Raw genomic sequence first — 23,535 nt, forward strand, 5'->3', positions numbered from 1 at the left:
TCCTCTCATTTCCCGATGAGGACGGGCATGGCGACCGTGAGCCGCCATGTTGGAAGAGCGACGACAAAAACATCAGCAATTTAAATGCTACACTTACCATGAAATTATCTTTTTCAGCATATTTTAAACGGCATGTCAGGGTTCGACCGAAATGGGTTCTTCAAAGCCGATACCGACACTTGATATTTTTGGATTAACAATATTCAGTATCATTTAAATTTGATAGTTTTCATGGCAAATAAATACATTTATATTTATATTTTCATCAGGGTGGAAAAGCCTCTGAATCAACATTTAGAGCATCATGGGACACTAAAACTCTCCACTGAAACACAGACTTAATTACTGCCTTTAAATGAAGAATATACTTTACAAACATTATCAAACAATTAAATGAGAAAATTAAATTCTGTTGCAGTTTTTCCAGACGTTCACTTTGTGTCGTCAGGGAGGAAGAAGCTTTAAGAAGCTGTAGTTTTGTTGTCACTCCTCCAACATGGCGGCTCGTCCCTCATAACCATCGACCACCGCTCTCCAAATGTGTCATGTGACAGTTCCTGATGATTTTGTTTTATCCAGTGGGAACGTTTCCATGTGATGTTGTGATTTTACACGCCGTTAGTCTTCACTGTCAGGGTTCCTACGCAGGTGTGGGAGGAGTGGAGGACGATTTTGATCGAAAAATGTCTGGGGAAAGTATGGAAAATGTTGTCGCTTAGATCAGATTTGCATATGGTTACTAATTCTGCAGTACGTCATTGTGGACTCGCTGTCCTGTTCACGCTGTTGATGTGATGTTGTTGTGAAAGAATCATTTTAAATCTGTAGGTAGATATGGTATCGTTTACAGCCCCTATGAACATACAGTATATCACACTGAACACTGAGAAAACTCTTCAAATCTGATCCGAAAAACTGAACTCTGGGAGAAAGTATGGGATTTTGAAATGTGGGGAAATGTGTAGGAGCCCTGATGAAGCGACCGTACGGCTGCCAAACTGCAAACACGAGAGGAGCAAACTCTTCTCATCCATGACGTAAAGCATTGTGCTGTCCTGGGTCAGTGTCTTCTAAAGGAAAAATCCACCCTCTAAACACCTTAAACACTTAAAAAACACGGCTGTTGGCGGTGTATCTTGCATTCCTGGGTCCATTTTGTTGTTTTGTGGCGTATTCTGACGGAGTTTGATAGCAGAAAATGTTTCAGCGATCAAAAAACATCCAACGGCAATCGCAAGGGCTTCTTTCTAGACATCTCGCATTTTGCACTGACGCTCTCCGCCGACAGTCTCAGCCTCAAAAGACCAGAATGCAATGCAGCCACAAGACTTTTTGCTGGCTCGCTGTCCAGGTCTCTCCAGCTCCAGACATATCACACCCTCAGCTGAATGATCTCTCTCTCTTTAAAGCTGTTTCTGCGCCCGGACGCACACCTTTGATTGAACGCGACAAGTTCCCGCCCCTTTCTCTCGGGGGGGGGGGGGGGGGGGGGGGGGGGTTGTCGAAAGGCATTCTGGGAAATGTAGGAAATCTCTTAACTGAAGTAGAAGTAGACGCAGCAGGTTGAGGGAGAAAAAAAAGTCAATCACAGCACTTAATCACAAAATAACTTGTGGAATGCATCGATGAGATATAAAAAGTGTAAAAGGATCCGAAGGTGGATTTTTCCTTTTCATGCTAATTTTCATATCAATGTAACAAAACACTAGATTTGCCTAGATTGCACTGCAACCATATATTGCCTTTTTGTTATTGTAACCTGCATGAAGTTCATTTCCAACTCTGTTACTGTCAACTGAACCACTGCGACTGGACCGGGGGAAAAAAAAAACCCTGCGAAAGCAATATGGTGACGAACGGCGGGGGAGTCGGCGGCGCGCCTCGGCCCCGTTTTTCGGCCGCAGCGGCGCACGCGCTGAATCCTCGGCGGTTGAACACTGTGACCTTTGACCCCATTCACTCTGCCCGTCGTTTTTGATTGGCGCGTCACGTTGAGCACTGTGAACAATACTCGTCTCGTTCCCCTCGGTGGTGTCAGTAGTGAAAACGTAAACCCCGCCCCCCCCCCCCCTTCGCTCACGTAGATGCGTCATTTGTTGTGGACTCGCTGTTTACAGGCAGGAGGGGGGAGGGGGGGGGGGTGAAGGCAATGGGCTTAACCCGACATGTGCCAAAAATAAAGAGAAGGGGAGGGGGGGGGGCGTTGCTTTTAATGGATGTGTCCTCTGCCTTTCACACTGAGAAAAAAATATCAATTTGTATGTTTACTGTTTTGTCGCATTTTTCTGAAAAAAAAAAAAGGTGAGAACACTATAAAAAAAAAAAAAGTCTGGACCCGTCGATACCGAGTCAGAAGCCGGGGAAGAAATCTCCGAGCGACTTGGGAGCAAAGATGAGGAAGGAGCTGCGGACGAAGCTGCTGTGGAAACCCGCTGGCAGCAGGTAGCTCCCGGTTTACAACATTTAACACAACTGGAGTCTCTCAGCCGCCGAGGCCCGGGAGTCTGCAGGTTTCACTCCGACCAAAAAAACTACAGCTTCGCTTTTCGTGCTGCGTTCACGTCACGTCGGATTTACGGCGAATATGAGTTGCCGATTCGGAGGAAAGGTTTTGCTCCGATCTCTCCCACCTCTGTGTCTGTTCGGACACGGTGGCTGTCGCCGCTCACGCTAATTCGGTAATCGGATTTACCGTAAATACAACCTGCTGACTGGGGGAAAAAACACTTTCAGCGAAAAAACACTTTCAGCCTCCTAGTGGTGATTACGAGTAGTACATGTGGGATTTTTTTTCGTAGGCTCCGATCTCTCCCGCCTGGCGTCACGAATTGCGGAAGTGTGTCGGTACAGGTGGCATTACTTTTACCTCCTGGACAACAGTGTCTAGCAGTGGTGACATCATCGCATTTAAGTTAGCGTAAATAAAAATTCCAACCAATGAAACCATCACAGATTTTTGAATGGTCCCGCCCCTCCGCCCCTCCGCCCCGCCCATCAAATAAAACTGCCTTTCTCTCCCAGACTGATATTCCATCGGTTTAGACTTTTGAATGATCTCTCACTGCATTATGCCCCGCCCCCAACATCCTGTTTCAGCAGGAAATACATCAAATCAAGGAAGTACAGATGTCGTTTCCTGGGGTTTTATATTAGTGGAATCTGTTGTAGTGTTTGGTTGGAAAAAAAACCTGCAGACTGGCTCAGTTAACAGTCATTCCTTGTACTTTCCTGTGGATGAAAAGCGAGAAAAACTGGATTTTTTCGTTTTTTTTCCCCGCTTTAACTCCTCTTGGGGGCGGAGCCAAAGTGCAGCGGTAAAAGTTGGGTTTCTGCAGCAGCTCCATCTCTTCCTTCTCCGCTTCTCTACATCGGGTTTTGGAGCATAAGCGTTGCTGCGTGCACATGAGTTGAAACTTAAGTGAATTTCATTACCATGCAAGCTTTTCTTTCCCGACGAGGTCGTGTGGGATCGGTCTGTGCTGAGCTTTTCGTCGTAGCGTGTGTTGACATTAAAGTTCCGCGGCGGCTCGACGCCGTTCTGTGTGCGTCTGAAACGAAGAGGCTGCGTTTACGAGAAAACTGACTGGAAAGCAGCTCGCTTGGTGTTTTCCTGAACTGTGCTCTGGTGCCATTTTCCATTTTAACAAGAACTTTTTTCTAACTGCAGTCTCTCTCTCTTTGTTTTACTTTTCCTACTTCTCTCCCAAGAACACAAAACTCTGTAGTATACAAAACTGTCCTTGATTATGTCTTTGTTTATTTATTGATTTGTATATAGAGATTTTGTTTTGCATTGTACATTCTCTCCTTTCTTGGTTATAGATTAATATATTCATGTATATACGAATAAACATTAAGTTTATAAAAGTAAAACGCCTCTTTTTGTTTCTCTTGACCAGCGATTTAATGAGAAGATATTTTCTGTGATGTGAGATTGGTGGTGCTTCTGTTAAGAGCAGAGGTGAGGACTCGAGTCACATGACTTGGACTCGAGACTTGACTTGATGCATGAAGAGAAGACTTGAGACTTGACTTGACTTGGGTTCTGGTGACTTGGGACTTGACTCTGACTTGTACTTTGATGACTTGAAAAGGTTTCTAAAGTCTTGACTTGAGATCTTGTGTTTGTGTAAATGACTTAGATTGAAAGTGATGAGATTTGTTCCAGCGGACGACTGAATTTAAATTCTGTTTTCTGAATTTGTATGGAATGATTGAATTTATTGAAGTTGAAACTGATTCTAGAAATCAAACTCATGATGCTCTTACCAAGCTTTTATCCTATTAAAACCATATTGCATTGAAAAGTCCTAGATATTTAGTTTTCTTTAAGATATTAAATTGATACTGGACTCTTGGTTTGTTCTGACTTGACTTGCTGTTCTACATTTAGACTTGAGACTTGACATTAATGACTTGGACTTGACTTGGGAATCTACATTTGGACTTGGGACTTGTGCCTCAAGACTTGAGACTGACTCGAGCAAAGTTGACTTGGTCACACCTGCATCAAATACCAGCTGAAAGGTTCCTCTAACATTTTATGATATTCAGTATTGGTAATATATAACACTATGTGTAATCTCAAATATGCGGTAAGAAAAAACAAAAAAACATGGACTTTCAATTCATTCAACCTCCTGAAATTCCAATTCAATTCCAATTCTGTTTCCTGTAGGTTTTTTCTAATTCCAATTCTAGTTCCTCAGTTGAATTGGAATGTAATTACTTATTACATAAATTATTAATTATAGATCATAATCAGCATTTTCAAAACCTAAACATAATTCTTCAAAGCTCACACACACTGAGGAAGTTTCCCTGACTGTTTTCACAGGTTTAATGTAAATGTAAAACTCCCCATAAGTGATTGGAACAAAACAAGTTGTATGAATTTACTGGTTGTATACACACACGTGCTGATGAAGTGCCAGTTATTTGAGATATTATCAGTGGAAATCATCGGTGTACCAGTGTATTTGTTGGGTGCAAACAGACGCTGCCATCTTGTCTTATTATCTTATTGTCTTATTATCTTATTATCTCACTTGTATAATTAACTGTCTTGATTTATCTTATAGGCAAAACAAACTAAACTCAACTAATAGATAGATAGATAGATAGATAGATAGATTTTCAGTTGTAAAAATGAATGTAGAACTACTCAGGCATACAAGTTCAGCTCAAAACAATTCATTAAAAAGTAAAAGAAAAATGAAATGACAGACTTAAGCAAAGAACTTCAAAATACCTTTTACAATAGATGCGCACATCTTATTTTTTATTAGTTTAAGAGACAAAGTTGTTTTCAATTTCAATAAGAACATGAGATGGAATTAAGGAATTTGAACTTGCAGATGACAAGATATAGGACAATGTGTGATCATGACATTTAAAGTAAGTAATAATTTTGATTAGATATACAGCATATTGTGCAAAATATTCAAGGGGATTTTTGAGATGCGGATTGACAGACAGATAGCTATCATTAACGTCATCTCGCAGCGACACGTCGCTTTCTCATTTGCGCCTGCGCAGTGGCACAGAGCTTTGTTATTGCATTTCAGTATGGCGCTTAGCAAGACGTTTGGACAAAAACCTGTCAAATTTCAGCTCGAGGAGGATGGAGATTTTTATATGATTGGATCGGAGGTTAGTATTTTATCTTTTTAACAACCCGTTACTTTTATACTTCACTTATTTATCAGAAATACACCGACTGACTGCCGCCTGGCAGCCGGGTCGCTAGCCTGCCAGCTAATGATGCTAGCAGAAGTGGGACAGAGCGCGTGAAGACTCATTCATTGTTTTTGGATTTAAATTGAAAAAAAACCCCGAACTTAAAAACTACATTAACCGTATTTAGTGGTGTTGTGTGGTACATTTAGCCCCGGAAAAACGTATGCTTTTCGTTTTTGAGAGATTTACCTTCACAGTGTCCTTGTTTCGCTCACGTTAGCTTACAACTAACGTTAGCTAACGTTGTTTAGCCGGGGAGAGACAGAACTGAACTTATTCAGCTGTTTGGTTTTGGATAATTTTGTTTGTTTAGCCGAACTAATGTTTGTCTTTATGCTTTTTGACCCCTCTCTCTCTCTCTCTCTCTCTCTCTCTCTCTCTCTATCTCTGTGTGTGTGTGTGTGTGTGTGTGTTCAGGTTGGGAATTACCTTCGTATGTTCAGAGGCTCCCTCTATAAGAGATACCCGTCGTTATGGAGGAAACTGGCATCAGTAGAGGAGCGGAAGAAGATAGTAGAATCATCTCACGGTGAGTAGAAGACAAGACAGTCCTCCATCAGCCTGTTGGTTCACTGTCTCAGCTGCTGTGTGTGTGTGTGTGTGTTGACATGTTGTTGTTGTTGTTTCAGATCACGGCTACACCACGCTGGCCACCAGTGTGACGCTGCTGAAGGCTTCAGAGGTCGAGGAGATCTTTGAGGGAAACGATGAGAAGTACAAAGCTGTTTCCATCAGCACAGAGCCGCCCGCCTACCTCAGGTACAGGACCTCCATACGCTCATGTCTGAGCTGCAGTTCTGTAAACTGAGCTTTGTGTTGGTGAGATTAGAAATATATTTGTGCGTTGATGTGCTATTGGATATATCGGGAAAAACAACTTAACGACTTGGAAATTTTGCTACCCGAGTTTCCAAGTTATGACGTAACGATGACCTTTAAACTTCTCAACAAGGAGAAAAAATGAAGTTTTGTGTCCGTCAACAGTAAGAAAACACATACACCTTTTTTTTTTTTTAAACAATATATTCATTTTCAGTTTAAACACATACACCTTTACTGCAAGTTTGTAGTTCAGACTGTCAATTGTTAAGCTGCAGGATGTCCGTGTTTGTTTATCGTTTGTCTTCCTGGCTTCATATTCCGACAAAACAGCACTTGAATGCAGCGCTGTGTAGCAGCCAACTTGGAAGCCCTTGAATGTCAGATTCCCACCAGCACATGAACGCACTATAGGTCTAAACAATTTTGGTATGATTTTTACATCATATACCTTGGTCCATCAACAGGGAACAGAAGGCGAAGAGGAACAGCCAGTGGGTTCCCACCCTGCCCAACAGCTCCCACCACCTGGACGCGGTTCCCTGCTCCACCACCATCAACCGCAGCCGGCTGGGCCGGGACAAGAAGCGGACCTTCCCCCTGTGGTGAGCACACACTGCTGGAACCGAGACGCTGCCATTTATTCAGGTTATAGGGCCAGAGCAGAGTAACAAAACACACTGAAAAATTCACCCACTGAAGCTGGCAAGTCCCTTTGTTACGTGGGTTTTTATTATCTATCCTCACTAATGATTGAGTTTTGGGCATTTTTGTGTGACATTATTTACCTGCAAATATTTTGGGTGCACTGTGTCCCTGTATTTACCAGTTAACAAAAACAAACAATGTGTACAAGATGAAAGAATATTTCAAAACTTAATTAAACAAAACTCATACGTGCTCATGCCCAAATTTGTTGAGCAGGAAACTTAACTCTTCACATGGAAAGCCCAGTGGGAATAGGACTTGTAACCCTGGTTGTAATAGTTTTGAGTTATTCATTAATTTATGTGGTGGTTGTCAGTAATTTCCTGCCCTGTGTGTGTGTGTGTGTGTTTGTCTCGCTCAGCTTCGACGATCACGACCCGGCGGTGATCCATGAGAACGCCACCCAGTCTGAAGTGCTGGTTCCCATCCGCCTGGACATGGAGATCGAGGGACAGAAGCTCCGAGACGCTTTCACCTGGAACATGAACGGTAAAGTCCCATCATCCCCCTCTCTCTTTTAGAATGAAATGTGCTTTCATGTGACAAAGAAAAGCATCAAACCATAATCATTTCAGAGCTGATATTGAATTTGAAGCAGGAGCAGGTATCAGTATTGAATCATTTCTGCTCATTTTCCCTTCTCGAACCCTTCAGAGAAGCTGATGACGCCTGAGATGTTCGCTGAGATCCTGTGTGACGACCTGGACCTGAACCCGCTGGCCTTCGTCCCCGCCATCGCCTCCGCCATCCGACAGCAGATCGAGTCTTATCCGACGGACAGCATCCTGGAGGAGCAGACGGACCAGAGGGTTATCATCAAGGTGACGCTCCATATTCAGTATCTTTAAATTTGAACATTTCAATGCCAAAAATGAAAAGGATCCAGTTTTTTCCCCAGAATTTACAGCATTTAGACCATCATGGGACACTAAAACTCTCCACTGAAACCCAGACTAACTAGGGGAAACTCTTGGATACATTAGGCCTTAAATGAAGAATTAATTTACAAAAACATTACTGAACATTTAAACAAATTACAAAAGAAAACAAAATATCAATGCAGGCATACTGACTGTTTTTCTGTAGCTGTGTTCAGGAGGAACCTCCATCAGAGGTGGACGACATAACTGGCCGATATCTGATATTTAATAAAAGACCAATATTGGCCTGATATATTGGTCCCTACTCTAAACACCACAGTCAACACTGCAGTTTTCATTGCTACTTTGAATTGTCAGTTTGTAGACTAACTTTTACTATGATAAAAAAAAATTGAAGCCTCAAGTTGCAGTAATCAGTATTGTCTTTTTTGAGTGTTTTCAATTAACTTTTTGTCCTGTTTCCAGTTGGTGGTACATCCCAGAATGCATCAGACACTTTCACTATTTTACCAGCTAGCTAGATTTGTAGAATAGCATCGGACCTCCAAGTGATGGTTGGTTACGTGTCGAAATGGCTGCTAGAGTAGAGTGACTTGCCAGACACGGCCGGAATTCATCACCATTCGGCTGTTTTGGTGGTGGAAATTTCCCAACATAACCATGTCCTGTTTCTCCTGTTTATTAAATTTTCCAGTTGAACATCCACGTTGGGAACATCTCCCTGGTGGACCAGTTTGAGTGGGACATGTCGGAGAGGGAGAACTCTCCGGAGAAGTTCGCCCTGAAGCTGTGCTCCGAGCTCGGCCTGGGCGGTGAGTTCGTCACCACCATCGCCTACAGCATCCGGGGCCAACTGAGCTGGCACCAGAGGACTTACGCCTTCAGGTAGCAGCTGCAGGCTGAGAACACACACACACACACACACACAAACACACACACACACACACTGAGAAAACATACATGATAGGAAATGCACCTGCTTACTTCCTGCATCCTAGTTACGTTTTTAGGATAAGAGGCACCCAGTAACACACCTACACTCACTCATCATGCCCTAACATGTAGTGATGGGTGGTATGTTATCCCAGTAGAAACGATACACTGGTAGAAATTTGTGTTAAGGTTTAGATTTGCCCGTACTGTTTCTACCAGATGAGCCAGAAACCTGGAGCGTTTTTCAGGGCGACACACTTGTGACTTTGTTTATGTAAGTGGAGGCATGAAGCTTGAAGGAAGTGAAACAGAACAAAGATGAGGAACTCATTGTCTAAAAAAAGAGGAGGTTCTCCATCGTGTTCACACGGTGCGGTTCTAAAAACACAAAACTATCATCTGCAACCTGCTGCATGGCCGTTGCCGGGGATGGAAACACCAGCAACCTGTAGTTCAGTGAATTATTCAGTATTCAGTGAATACTGTAAGCTTATTAAGTATTGTAAGCAATATAAAAAAAATGTGTTTCTATAAAAAAGTTTACGTCTAAATACTTCAGTGTGATAGCGGCCCTTCAATGAACAAAATGTAAACGTCACTGTTGAAACTCCAGGCAAAAAACATGATTTCTACAGTTTTTTTTCTAATGATATTACCAGAAAAACAGATAAATACTGTTACCATCCAAATTGACAAATATATACATTGTGATATAAAATTCAGGCCATATCGCCCACTGCTACATCCACAACAGGTTTCTACAGAGGTAGCCTACTCATCCAAAAATGGCACAAGAGACTCTGACATGACATCACATACTGATTTAATAATGGCATCTTGAAATGGCTTCAAAATACTTTGGGATTCATTTATCATCATCGGGACGTTTTCATCAGATCCTGGTGATTTGTGGCTTCAATATACTTTCATCTTTGGCATTTGATATTTGTTTGTTGGGCCTGTAGCAACTGATAATGTAATGGCTATTGGATAATGTAATAACTTCTCCTTTTAATGAGTCAAAAATAAAAAAAATGGCATTGTAATATTTTTTCCCCAATAATGTAATATAGTGTATTACTTTAACCTGTAGTTTTTGCAGTGTATGAGGTGTAACTTCTATATTACAATATCAGTCAAAGATGTTATCTGACATTTTATTGTAACAGCAGATTTTATTACATATTCAACTCAATTAGAGGGACATTTTATTACATATTGACAAGATATTAAAGTGTTATAGTCTGTCTTTCCAACAAGAGATGTGAGCCAGATTTCCTTTGCAAGTCCGGAAAAGGAATTTGATCATTTCCCGGTCTTGACAATTTTGGGAATTGCACCAGAAAAGTCTGGATACGTCTGTCCTGTTCCGTCTGTTGTTGTACGTCAGTTGTCAGGATGCTGTGGCTTTGACCCCTGACCTCCTGGCTGCTTGCCATGTTCATAATCTATAAACTGAAACTTCTTCTATTGTTAGTCTCTCTGATTAAGAGCATCAGATAAATTCCTGAAATGTAAATTGACCGATACACAGGATCCCTCTTCCTGACTTATCCTTAACGTACGAAGCCAGATTGCTTCATAGCAACAAGGTTTAGTCTTGTTTGCAGTTTGCTGTTTGCTGCTGTGCTGACGGCTCTCTGGGTGAAATGTAGCAGACAGTCTGAGTTTGTTTCCCAGGTTGTGAAGTAATGTGGAATTTAGAAACCCAGACAGAGACGCCGATCTCTATCACAGTTGGAAACTCGGCGTCTAGCATCTGCTGTTTATGGTTTCAAACAGTTGGAGGTGGATAAAATATTTTAGGACGGCGTTGTGTTTTCCCACTTGTTACATGACGATTTGGTGATTTGTAATATGTTTTTGTTATAAACAATGTCTGCAAAGAAAATTTCCCTTCGGTGAAGAATTGAATTGAACTGAGTTGAACCTGAGTTGAACCTGGTTCAAGCAGAAGCCGTGGGTTTAAAGCCTTGTGACTGCAGGCTCCCACCCAGCTGAAGAGAGACACTGAGGGGGAAATCCACTAAAGGACTGCAACACTGCTGCAACCGTTAAACCTTTGCAAACGAGAGAGAAAAGACAGACTAACGATAACAAAAGACGCTACGCTTCTCTCACTTGTTTCCAACACATTTCAGTTACAGTATGTGTCTTTGAGTTTTGACTGAATTGAGACGTTAAGTCGCTATTTGTCTTTCTTTCCATCATTGTGTCTCAGGTGATTGACGTGAGATTTATATATTGTCATGGCAACGCTGATTGGCAAGTCCAATTTGAACATTCAAATACAAGTCACATGTAGGTTGCATGCCTCGGATCTGATTTTATACCACATATCCATGTGATCCAGGTCGTAATTGAAAAACTGCGACTCCGTGCAGCTTTTTTCTTTTCACACTCGTTAGAAAACATCGGAGCTGACTCACATGAGGGGAAAGAAAATCAGAATTGGGACTCTTTAGGCTGCAGTGAAAATGGAGCCAAAGAGTATAAAAAAAACATCTGAACTGAATTACATTTTTTTTCTTGTTTTGCAGTGAGAACCCCCTGCCGACAGTGGAGATAGCCATCAGAAACACAGGTGATGCGGACCAGTGGTGCCCCCTGCTGGAGACACTAACAGACGCAGAGATGGAGAAGAAGATCAGAGACCAGGACAGAAACACGAGGTGAGCGTCTGCTTGATCTGCTTCCTGCAGAGGAAAACGTTCTGTAGCATGTTCACATAAACGTCCGCGTGTTTGCTGGCTAGTTAGCTAGCTAACAGTTTGTTCAGGTTAACTGAGCTGACTCTTCTCAAGCTACAACTCAGAGTGTTTTGGAGTAGAGACTAGGGCTAAAGACAAGACAGTTTACTGTGTCACAGTAACCAAATCCACCTTATCACACTATTCACTTTTACTGAGAACGTTACTGAATGGATCTACAGCCACACCACAAATGCAAAGCGTCTACTGGTTGTACGGCAGAATAATGTTCAGCTATAGACTTTTATGGCCTAGTTGACAGTCCTACTGCCCGACCGCTCTGATCAACATAAATCAAAATCTTCAAACCCAATCTCAATATTAAGATCTGCAAAAAGTCTGTAATTTTGAAATGGAAAATGTGTAGGAACCCTGGAGCTTTCAGTCAACGAGAGAGCAAACTGCAGTAGGCAGGCATTTAGTGAGTTGTTCTCCCTGATGTTGTTATTGTTGTCATGGTTACTGACACTCTGCTTCCGTTTGCTTCTCAGGCGAATGAGGCGACTGGCGAACACGGCGCCCGCATGGTAGACGCGGCAGCATCAGCGCCCCCTACAGGAACGGCGGCCGACTGACGAGGTATGATGAGGCTGTCGATGCCAACAGCAGCAACAGCGAAGACGTTCCTGCCTCCTTTTCTGACTGCGTCCTCAGCCAGCCGTGCCCCCCCCACCCCCCTCCAAACTCCCCGCCTCCAAACTCCCCATGTTTTTTTTATCATTATTATTATTCTGTTCTATTTGGCGAAGCCCCGCTAGAAAATATCCCTCCTTTTGTGCTCCTTTCCATCCCTCAGTGTGGAGAAGAAGCTGTTCTCTCACTTTTGACCACTGACTCTCTTCACCCGACCACAGAGGGGAAAAACACACAGCCAGTCTCAGATAATATATTGTTATGTTGTATTTGTTGTCTTTTTGTACATTTTAATAATTCTTACAAAATAAAAAGTGAATGAGCTTGATTTGCGTTCTTGTTATATTGTGTATCGTGAAAAAACCCAACAAAAACAAGCGGTGATTGAATAAATTTTGGTACCTAGGTTTAGACCGATGTTTTGGTTTGCCAGTATTGGCCTTATATTAAATATCGGTTATTGATCGGTCAGTATCGCTCACCTCTGATATGATGGAGGTTCCTCTCTGAACGCAGCTACTGGAAAACAGTCTGGGAAACCTGCAGTGACATTTAGTTGCTTTGCTCATTTTATTTACTCATTTAATTGTATTTTTTGTAAATTAATTCCTCATTTAAAGGCCTAAATGTATCCTAGAGTTTCCCTACCATTGAATAGATGTGGTGGAGAGTTTTAGTGTCCCATGATGCTCTAAATGCTGTTTCAGACACTTTTCCACCCTGAGAAACTCTGAATTTTGAATACTAGCTATTTTCTGTCAAGGAAATGGTCAAATTTAAATCTACTGAATTTCGGCACAAAATGTTGTCTATCAGCAACTTCCGTCTAAAACATCGGCGTCGTTATCGGCCTTTAAAAACCCCGTATCAGTCGAACCCTCGCTGTAACTAACGCTCCTTGTCACTGAAGCCGTATTATGAGCGACGTTGAATTATGTGTTTTGTTGTCCAGGTCCCACAGAGACTCGGTCGCGTGTTGTTGTGTACTAAGCAATTTCTATTTTGCCACCGGTGTTTCACCCACAAAGGCAGCGGGTGAAAGTGCAGACGGTGCAGACGGGCCTGATGGGATTTCAGGCAGTCGGCAGTTCTGTGAATGAGTCCGGCAGCAGTGACACAACAGCAGCGAGGAGAGCTGGCATTCTGTCTTGCTCCTTTTTGCTTTTCCCCCCCAAGCAAAATACAAAAACAGGTACACTGCTTCAGTTTTTAACACTAGAAAGGCAAAGTTATGAATCAATTTGAGTTTTGGAATTTAAACATTTTAGCTTTCAAAATGTCCTCTGTGACTTTCCCTAGACTCAAGTTTCTGTACAAACCAGTGATCACAATGAAATAGCAGAGTTATATTTAGCACAGTGGAAAAGTTTACTTTATAAACAAAAGTCACATGACTCACAAGTAGCTTGTTTATTGGACAGAGTTTTGGAAACCTGTCATCCTGCAGGTTAGAGATTTTGGCAGCAAAGGGAATCAGTCTCTAACTTTATCTAACACGATGGCGTCGTCTGTCTCTTCTTCTGTGGTGTTCACACCAGTTAAGAACACATGAAGAAGTAGCTGAATATGAGCATCAGTCCAGACTTCATTTTGTTCTGCTAGGCTTTCCAAGCATGAGGAACCGCGTCCGTCTCCTTCTACCCATAATCCCTTGTGTTTTCGGGGTGGTTTCCTGTAGTCGGTCGGATTAACAAACCGCACAGCAGTTCTCACGTTGGAGGACTGAGACTCTCGGTGCCGTTATTTGGAGTTCAAAGGTCATCGTTCTCACCTGGACAAACGATCCCAACTAAAGGATGAAACGCTGCAGAGTTTGATTAAACCTCTCTGAACATACTTGGTGTGAACGCACCCTTAGACTCCCCAAAATCCATTGGCCTTTGTAGCGCTAAGCAAAACAAAGCAAAACAAGATTTACAGCGGAACATGAGAAGTAGTTTCATTTTGCGTAACTGAAAATTTGATGATGCGTATTGATGAGTCAGTTCAGTCACTGTGCGCCTTGAGTTTTCTCTGCGAGGTCTCAGGCATAAATCCACATCTCCCGTTTGTCCCTGTGTGTTTTGCCTGGCGACGTCTCGGGATGTCGGGCGTGTCGGTGCTACTGGTCCGGCTCCTCCTCTCCCTCCTGGTCCGGCTGCCGCTCCCCCGCCTGCTGCTCCGGGACGGGACGGTAGTCTGACTCCTCCGGCCGGTCAAATATGGCCCGTCTGGAAGGAGAGAACAGGGTCGCATGATAGTGACACAAAGTCATAATGTATTTACTGAATATTACAGAATTCTCTACAGACTTTATCTTTCAGTGCTTAAAATAACATGATAGAGCAGGTGGGGGTGCAGCGTCTTCAGTGGTTAGCTCAATAAAAATTCAACGGGACACGTGGCTGTTGTGACTAAACCTAGCCACCGCTGAGCAAGGCACTTTTAAGATTCACTATGTAAAATTTTCATGAAAATTATTGCCTTATCTTCAATCTAATGTGTTTGATCTAAACAAGAGAAATCCAACCATCAGCGATGTATGAAACTTCCTGGTTTTGCCGAGGTGGAACAACCACCAGCGGGAAAACTTCTCGAATTCACATCTTTAAAAAAAAAGTTACTTCAAAGGCAGAGACATTTCACCTTTTTTTGTGGAAACCATTAGATCTGTTGCCTCTCGTCCCTTTGGTCTGAAGCATCACAGACCGGCCGGGTTGGTAAACATGAGCGAGCCGTGTGACGTTTACTGACCTCACCTTCCATTTGGGGTCACCAACGTGCAAAACATGCATAGTGCAGCTTTAACCCCCAACTGCTCCAGTGCAAGGAGGCTCTATATGAACAGTGGAGCTGCTCAGTGACCTATTATTATTCTTATTATTATTAATTATTCTTATTATTCCAATGAGAACAGGAGAATCTGTCTGGTTCTTACAGAAGTTCTGGTGTCGTCAGCAGCTTCCTGCCTCCTGGCTGGTTTGGAAACACGTCTTCTAGGAAGTAGTAGATGTGACCGACTCCAATACCTGAGGGAGGGAGGAGCCGTCAGTGCAGCTGGCAGCAGTGCGTCTGTCGTTGCAGAAATCAATATGACAGTATGGGACTTAACCTTTGTTCTGACTCCTCCTTTTAAGTATTCAGGCAAATGCATCATGGTGCTGCAGCTGTTTCAGCCTCTCTTAAAGGGTGATTCCACAGACTCTGACTTTTAGCAGGATGTTGTTGGGCAACAAGACATTTCCCAACATTTGTTTAGTAGTTTTGAGTTATAACTTGCCAAGATCATGCCATTTTCCCTTTTTACGCAACTGCCACTCTGATAAGTAATTGCAGCCTGTTGTGATTTGGAAATTGAAGTAGTTCTTATTGCGATTTTTCTTTTGTTTTTCAATAACTTGGGCAGCCCTACTACCTAGACAGTCAGCAGTATATAAGCCAGGTTTCTGAGTAGATGCTCATCCTAGTTTAATAGAAGAAGGTATGGTTATATCAGATCTTGTGGGTTTTTCGGTAAAGCGTCTCTACCTAGAAGATCAACCACGATGGAGTTGCCGAGCAGCAGCGAAAACCCCATGAGCACCCAGGGGAGAAACGGAGCCTGGAAGTTCAGCAGGCCGAAGAAGTTCATGCGTACGAAGGGATTCCTTCTACTCCACACGTACACCAGCATGATGGTGAAGGCCTGGCCCAGGAAGAACAGATTGGAGAACAGACCGAACAGCTGGAGCCTTCAGGTTAAATCCAACCAACACAGACAGCCGGCTGCCTGTCGCCTCTGAATGTAAAACCTACATGATGAGCCCAGTCAAACACATGGAGTGTCTCCAATGCAGACTGGAGGTTTACATTTCTCAGAGGCAGAAATAATCTGATTAGTTGAGTTAAGCCTCAGTGGGCGGAGCCAAAGAACAACAGTTTTTCAGAGCGTCAGTTAGCTAACTGCAAACTTGAATGGCGAGGAAGGAACTCTGGTCAAAATATAAATAAAAACTATGAATAGTAATTATTTTTTTTATTCGTTCATGATGTTGAAGGTCAGCAGCTAGCTAACTATCTTACCTAGATAGCTATTGGCTAGTATGGCTAGTTTGAACTTGAAGGTCAGCTAGCTAACTAGCTAACCTAGATAACTTAGTATGATAGATTGTATTTTTCAGTTAGCAGCAGAGCGCTAGGCTTCATTAGCTTCCTCCTCTCTTGCCTTTTTCACTGGACTTCAGTCTGATGTTACTTAGCCAGACAAACTGTGGTTCTTTGGCTCCGCCCACTGAGGTTTAACTCAACCAAAGAGATTATGTCTGCCTCCATGAAACGTTTGTATAAGTAAAGCTCCAATCTGCATTTAAAATGCTACACGTTTTTAGAGAAAAACTGTACTTGACCGACAGTACATGACCCCATGCTCAAAAATATGAGTATGTTCATCCAAAATGAGCTTTACTTTAATATCAGCAGACATTTTGTCACTTTTTATCAAATGCTGGATATGTCAGTTTGGCCTTCTGCTGTACGCAGAAAAACAAACTTCTACAGAATAACAGCTAATTGTGGCATTCCATTCATTTCAGACAAGAACTTAACCGGAGCAAATGATCCCAGTAACATAATAACACAGCCTTGTTGAAACGCAACACCGTGCCAGCCTGATATTACAGCAGCATTAGTCCTTATACACCTATAGTTAGCACCGTCTTATGAAACATAACACGGCTCCAAAAAGACTCTTTAAACAGCACAGTGACCATTTCACAACAGCCCACAGGGACTTCTGTGCAAAACAAGCCCAGGACTGTATCATTAACCTGGAATGTGTCCTAGAGCTTCTGGCTACAGATACAAACTGCTGAGCATCATCAGAAAGAGACAGGCAGCATGCTGTTATCCTGCATCAGGACTGTATACAGTGGCAGCTACTGTACAAGTCCTAAATCATGCATTTATCCTGCATCTATCCTGCTTTACCACTGCAGAAAGTCATGTTTCCGCATAATACAGAACAACTAAAGTAGCTGTTATAACATAAAACTCCACTGTCTCTCAACCAACTAACTTCCAAAAACTCCAAACAATTTCTCTTGGGGGTGGAGCCACAGTGCAGCAGGATTACAGTAAAAACCGAGACTTGGTATTGGTGACTCTTGAAAGGATACGGTCATCAGGACGCCTCCAAACAGGAACATGACGACAAAATCCGCCGTCCGGCCCCGGAAACAGCCTTCCTCCAGCATCCGGCAATATCGATACCTGCTTTGGTCAAGGATGGAGCTGCAGTTCGTTAACAGAGGTGTGGAATCAAGTCAGACTCGAGTCACAGTTTTAACTGCTTGAGACTTGACTTGGGACTTGACTTTGACTTGTACTCTGATGACTAGAAAAGGTTTCTAAAGTCTTGGCAAAAGTATGGAATGATTGAATTTATTGAAGTTGAAACTGATTATAGAAATCAAACTCATGATGCTCTTACCAAGTTTTTATCCTATTAAAACCATATTGCATTGAAAAGTCCTAGATATTTAGTTTTCTTTAAGATATTAAATTGATACTGGACTCGTGATTTGTTCTGACTTGACTTGAGACTGACTTGGGACTCGAGCAAACTTGGTCACACCTCTGGCACTGATCAATGTAAGGCTAACTGTTTCATACATGAACAAAGCAGCTCAGATATTTTGAGGTGTTTTGTTTCAGTCAGAGGAAATACGGCGACAAAAGATACAGAAAGACGATGTTGAATAAGAAACTGAATCCAAGAGAGCCAAAAAATAGGAAGTTGGTGATCAGACGCCATATCTAGGACAGAGAGAGAGAGAGAGAGAGATTAAAACCATGACAATGCATGCTCAGGACATAAATGGTAACTGCAGTGTGAGTTTCTGCCTCCTAACTCCTACCTGGTATCTTCTGATGATCAGGTCTGGGTTAAAGTAAAGCTGAAACGGGGTGATGAGCTCCAGTTGCTGAAAAATAAGACACAGATTAAGATTCATCAATTAGTAGGCTAGTTCTCAAACATACATGGATTATTTTTAGTATTTTGATCGTATTTTACAATGCCAAATATGTTCCCATAATGAGGAAAAAGACAAGATAATTGTGGAGCGCTTCAACAATCAGCCAAAAACCAAATGCTGGTCAGTGTTTCATTCATTCAGTGTTTATTTGAATAGGGACAGATAGCTAGATAGAGAACGTTTTGCTTCTGGTAAGTTTATCCGATCTACCATCATTTGACATCCTATCCTAAAAAAAAAGAAACCTCATACTTGGCAGGTAAACAAGTGGTTGGTAAGTTAGTTCAATGAAAAATAGAGTATATCCACATCCCTGAAGATCTCCTTAAAAACTGGTGCTGAACATACATATAAACATATAAAGGTCCCGCACAGGATATTAATTTACTGTGCTTTTATTATTCCACACTGAACAACAACGTTTTGTTAGTTCAGTCACTCAGTTAGTTCACTCTTCTTTGGCAGTTAACCAGCCACCATGTAGCAGCTTTGTACATGTGTCATATTTACATAGGAAAACAGTGTAAGTGGCTGATAAGTTTGTCTACTCCAGCAGACACTGAGCAGATAACCAACCTTCATTTAATGTCCTATTCTGTTCTGTAAAATGTCATTCTTGGCTAGTGAACCAGTGAAAGTGGCCGGTAAGTTGGTCTACTCTGCAGGTAACCAGCCATCATTTTGCAGTCCTATTTGAAAAATCATATGTGGCTCATAAAATAGAGCAAATGGCAGGTGAACTTCTTGCTCTGCCTACAGACAGTAACAGTACAGATGCTCTATCACCTGACTGGGATGCAGCGGAGGGTAAAACCACCTAAAATCTGGTTACTTTCTAAATGTTGAATAGAGTTTATCCTGCTTTTTTAGGCTTAGACATAAATCTTTATAAGATAAGATGAAACTTTAATGATGTTGGCTTGAAAAACTTTGGAAAAGTCAGAAAAAAACAAATGAAATTGGTCCGTTGCAGCAGCAAAATGGAATCGGACACAGCAAAGATAAATAAAATACAAATAAGAATTTTTGCAAAAGAGTGTTGTATAAACATGCAGCTGACTATTCCAACAGTAGAACATGTTAAGTAGAAATATATTAATGAAAGCATGCAAAGGTATGGATTACATTATTAAGAGGGTGTGCAATATAGCAGCAGTAGTAGCAGTGGAACTTATTGAGACACAAAAATGAATGAAAAATATGCATGCATACTACCAGAATATACCAAAAATATAGCATATAAAGGACATAAATTAATAAAAAAGTAAATCCATGGCAAGTATCATCCAACTGACTGAAGTTATATGAGGTTTGCTTCTTTTAAAGTAAAAGAAAAAGCATAAATTAACACTTTTCTGAGAGTATAACTGAATTTTTTTTAATACTAGTAGATGCTTCCCTAATGTTGAGGTCACAGTTCACTCACTTTCTGTTCTGTTCTGTACACACTGCATCACCTGACCACAAGCTCTCCCTCTCTTAGTATTATTAATAAATAGTAATATGAATGTTGAGTGTCTCACCACGGCAGCAGTGGTGAGCACGCAGGCGGTGGTGTAAGCTCTCGTCACCACGGGGATCTGGAAATATTCCTGGGTGAAGCTGTGAGCCATAGCTGTCTGCTGCCTCGCATGTCAACCATTCTACCCACTGAAGCCTGGTCCCGCCCCCGCTCACAGCATCAGCCAATCGCACGCACCCTCACCGCACCGGCCAATCAGACTCGCTTCTCAATTAATTCATCGTCCTCCACCCACTGACAGTGAGTATGAACCCTCCATTCTAAACTTTTAACTCATTATAGTCATGGTTATAATGAATAAATATGTGTGTGTATGTAGAAATGTGATTTATGAGTTTGGATTTTGACTGTTTTCAGACTGTACACTGTTGTATGTTGTCTGCTAATTATATAATTGTCAACAATAGTGCTTTCCTGGCCGGGTCTTGCTTGGATTCTTAATCTCAGTAATTTGGTGAAATAAAACTTGAATAAATAATAATACTAAAACAAACAGCGACAGAAGGGTAATTGTAATTACTTTAAAGATCTTACTTTTAAACGAATTGCAAAACAAAGAGGTAAGGAAAAAAACAACAAAATCTTTTTCAACTATTTGATGTAGTAGCAGATCCTGAGTCGATGTAAGAATTAATTTTGGAAAGAAAGTTAAAGTTCATTGTTCAGTATAATTTGATAGAGGATCCAGTCTGTGAAAGAGGAATTGTTTCATCAAACGAAGACTTAATTAACCTGCTGTCCTTATCCTGTTTAGTGCTGCACATCATTCTGTAAGAGCAGGATTCACTTTTTTCTTCCAAATGGTTCAATAAGTTCAATAACTATTTCTTTATCGAACAATTTCAGTTTTTGAGTAATGCTATCACATCAGTAAAGCTATCATATTCATTATTATACTGTATGGAACTTTGTGCATTTGTAAAAAGAAAAAAAAGTGATATTTTGATTTTTTTTTTTGCACATTTTATCACACCAAAATGTTAAAAGTGTGTGTGTTCCTGATTATACATTATTCAATTATTCAACATCTGATTCTATAGATTATTTGAAAATTAAAATAATCGACGGTCGCCATCTTGATAGTTTCAAATTGGATATTGGCCTTGTGTCAGTTTAAATTAAATAAATGGTAAATTAGCTTTAATCTCTCTAAGTCCCAGCAGAGGAACAGCGACCCGCTCAGAGGTTAGGATTTTATTAGAAAGAAAACATAATACGCAGTTCATACATTTCAATGTACAGGGTATGGGCTACATATGAGTAAAAAAAATGGAAGACATGTATGTACAAATGTTTGCTTAATTGTTTGCATATAAATACAATGTTTTTTTTAACCAGTCAGAGTTCAGATGATCAACAACACTTAAAGAGTTGCAGGAAAAATACAAAAAAAACAAAAAAACCAACAGACTGCAGACCAATAATGAAGACTGGGTGATTACTGGACTGACATGTCAGTGTCCTGCACTGGCAAACTGTCCTCTGTACTGAGGGGATCCGCTGCCTCCACATGCTCACATAACAACAGCACAGAACATTTCACAGACACAGCAGAGGCAACTTCAGGTCACCTGCAGCAGTGGTTCTCAACCTGGGTGTCGGGACCCTCCGGGAGGTCACAAGATGAGATTTGGGGTTCATTATCATGCTTTTACATCATTATAATGCTTGTAATCTTTGTGACGCATATTGAATACTTGCAGCCTCTTGGCGTCTTTCAGTTATTAGTCCAGTAAAACAGCCTGAAAAGTGAAACTAAACTTTGGGGTCAGAGTTCATCACTCTGCAGGTTCATGCTTGTAACATGGAGTTTTTTGGGAGTCACAAGCTGAAAAGGTTGAGAAGCACCGATGTATACTGTAGCTGCTGTCCCTGAATCTGTTCTACTGACGGACCTGAATAGAGCACCATGTTATTGATAAGCAATGACTTCATCAGGACGAGAAACAATATGAGGACATTCTCTGAGAAAGTAAAAAAAAAATCATAATTCCCCTGCAGTGTAGCGGTGTTGCGCTCTAGATGGCACCATAGAGCTTTTTCTACACACTGCTGCTTTCCTGCAGCAGAGGCCTGATGCAGACTGGAGAGAGGTTACCATATTGAACCTCCTTGGTTACCAATACTTAACAGATTCACGTCGCCATGTTGGAAGAGTGACATCAAAACTTCACTTTAGTTATCGCCTCTTCCTCCCAGATAAAATAAAGAAAACACCTGATTTCTTTGGGGTGTTGTGCTTGGTATTCTATAAAATGATCCCGTTTTTTCCCTTTTACAGCCTGATTTGAACAGGCAGCGTATCACCGTACAGAAATTAGGCATTTATTTTGTTTTGTCAGGGATGAAAAGGCAACATCACAGTCTTAAAGGTCCCATATTCTCCACTTTCCAATGTCATGAGGTCCATTCAAAGCTGTGTGTGTGGTGTCATGCACCAAAAACACTCTCAATCCATTTTTACACGTCCAGCATCTCTCTGAGCCTTACCAAGAACAGGCTGTTTCTGTCACTGTGTCTTTTAAAGCTCATTAATATTAATGACCCTCTGTTCTGATTGGCTAACCGTTTCAAGAGTGAAACGTGAGACACCGCAGCCCGGCGGCTACAGGTAGGGAAAACTCTCCGGTAATAAACGATGACGACCGCTCGACCGCTTTGAAAAAAACACTTTGTTAGTCTATTATTTCTTACAGAAATGATAATGAGCGAACCTTTGTGACGCCACAAAGTTACGGAAGTCCAAACGGCTCGTTTAGAGGCTCGCTTTTCTAATATGGATTGTGTGGATTTAGTTGGCGACCGTGCGTTTTGATACTTTCACCATGTTTAGATAGACCATCCAACTCCTTTATCATCACAGAGGCAAGGGGAGTCCTGCTTTACACCATATGGGACCTTTAAAGCTGCACTAGGCAAGATTTTAATGTAAAAATACACTCGTCTTATCAGCCTAAATCACAAAGTGGGGCTACAACAGAGAGGAGCGACCCATCCTCACTAACTGAAACCCTGGACATTCACTCTATTCACCCAAATTAAATTCTGGAAAGCTGGACTCTCTGACAATGATGCTCATGTTCAGCTATTAATTCATGTATTCTCAACTGGTATGAACACCAGAGAAGAAGAGCCAGACAAGTCCATCATGTTAGATAAAGATACAGGAACTGGAATCAGATTTGTTTTAACTCTCTAACCTGCAGGATGACAGGTCACCACAGCTCTGTCCAATAAACGAGCTACTTGTGAGTCATGTGACTTTTGTTTACACACCCTGGTTCACTTGTAATTGGTCAGTTTCAACCTAAACAAACAAAAATACAAAAATGTAACAAAGTAAACTTTTCCACTCTGGCTCAGACCAAACTAGATGAACTGCAGGTGTGATCGCTCCCTTAAAAGAAGAAATTTAGTTTTCTGACCTTACATGATTTATGCATTTATGCAGAAATCAGAATTATTGCAAAATGAAAACAGTTACCTCTCACAGCCAGTTGGAGCCGCCAACGTGCGAAGCTGCATAGTGCAGCTTTAAGTTTTGATGTCACTCTTCG

At 41.6% G+C, this 23,535-nt stretch overlaps 2 protein-coding genes across 2 annotated transcripts in view; one reads left to right on the plus strand and one right to left on the minus strand.

The window, feature by feature from the left end:
• The first annotated feature begins 5,553 nt into the window (after positions 1–5,553).
• smarcb1a (SWI/SNF related BAF chromatin remodeling complex subunit B1a) lies at positions 5,554–12,791 on the plus strand. Its single transcript, XM_071909907.2, has 9 exons — positions 5,554–5,652; positions 6,157–6,268; positions 6,369–6,498; positions 7,026–7,163; positions 7,628–7,755; positions 7,921–8,087; positions 8,842–9,032; positions 11,621–11,752; positions 12,322–12,791. Exons 1-9 carry the CDS (start codon positions 5,569–5,571, stop codon positions 12,359–12,361), a joined length of 1,122 nt encoding a protein of 373 aa, XP_071766008.1. The 5' UTR covers positions 5,554–5,568; the 3' UTR covers positions 12,362–12,791.
• Positions 12,792–13,856: 1,065 nt separating this feature from the next.
• Positions 13,857–23,535, minus strand: part of LOC139920015 (stromelysin-3) — a 31,960-nt gene continuing 22,281 nt past the window's right edge. Inside the window, exons 9-15 of the mRNA XM_078285389.1 lie at positions 19,980–20,075; positions 18,337–18,402; positions 18,162–18,235; positions 17,596–17,689; positions 15,971–16,166; positions 15,381–15,471; positions 13,857–14,673 (exon numbers count right to left, since the gene is read on the minus strand). Of these exons, the coding sequence (XP_078141515.1) occupies positions 14,565–14,673; positions 15,381–15,471; positions 15,971–16,166; positions 17,596–17,689; positions 18,162–18,235; positions 18,337–18,402; positions 19,980–20,075 (726 nt within the window). The 3' untranslated portion in view covers positions 13,857–14,564. The remainder of the gene's footprint in view (positions 14,674–15,380; positions 15,472–15,970; positions 16,167–17,595; positions 17,690–18,161; positions 18,236–18,336; positions 18,403–19,979; positions 20,076–23,535) is intronic.

Source organism: Centroberyx gerrardi, chromosome 8, assembly GCF_048128805.1.
Source record: "Centroberyx gerrardi isolate f3 chromosome 8, fCenGer3.hap1.cur.20231027, whole genome shotgun sequence".
NCBI lineage: Eukaryota > Metazoa > Chordata > Actinopteri > Beryciformes > Berycidae > Centroberyx > Centroberyx gerrardi.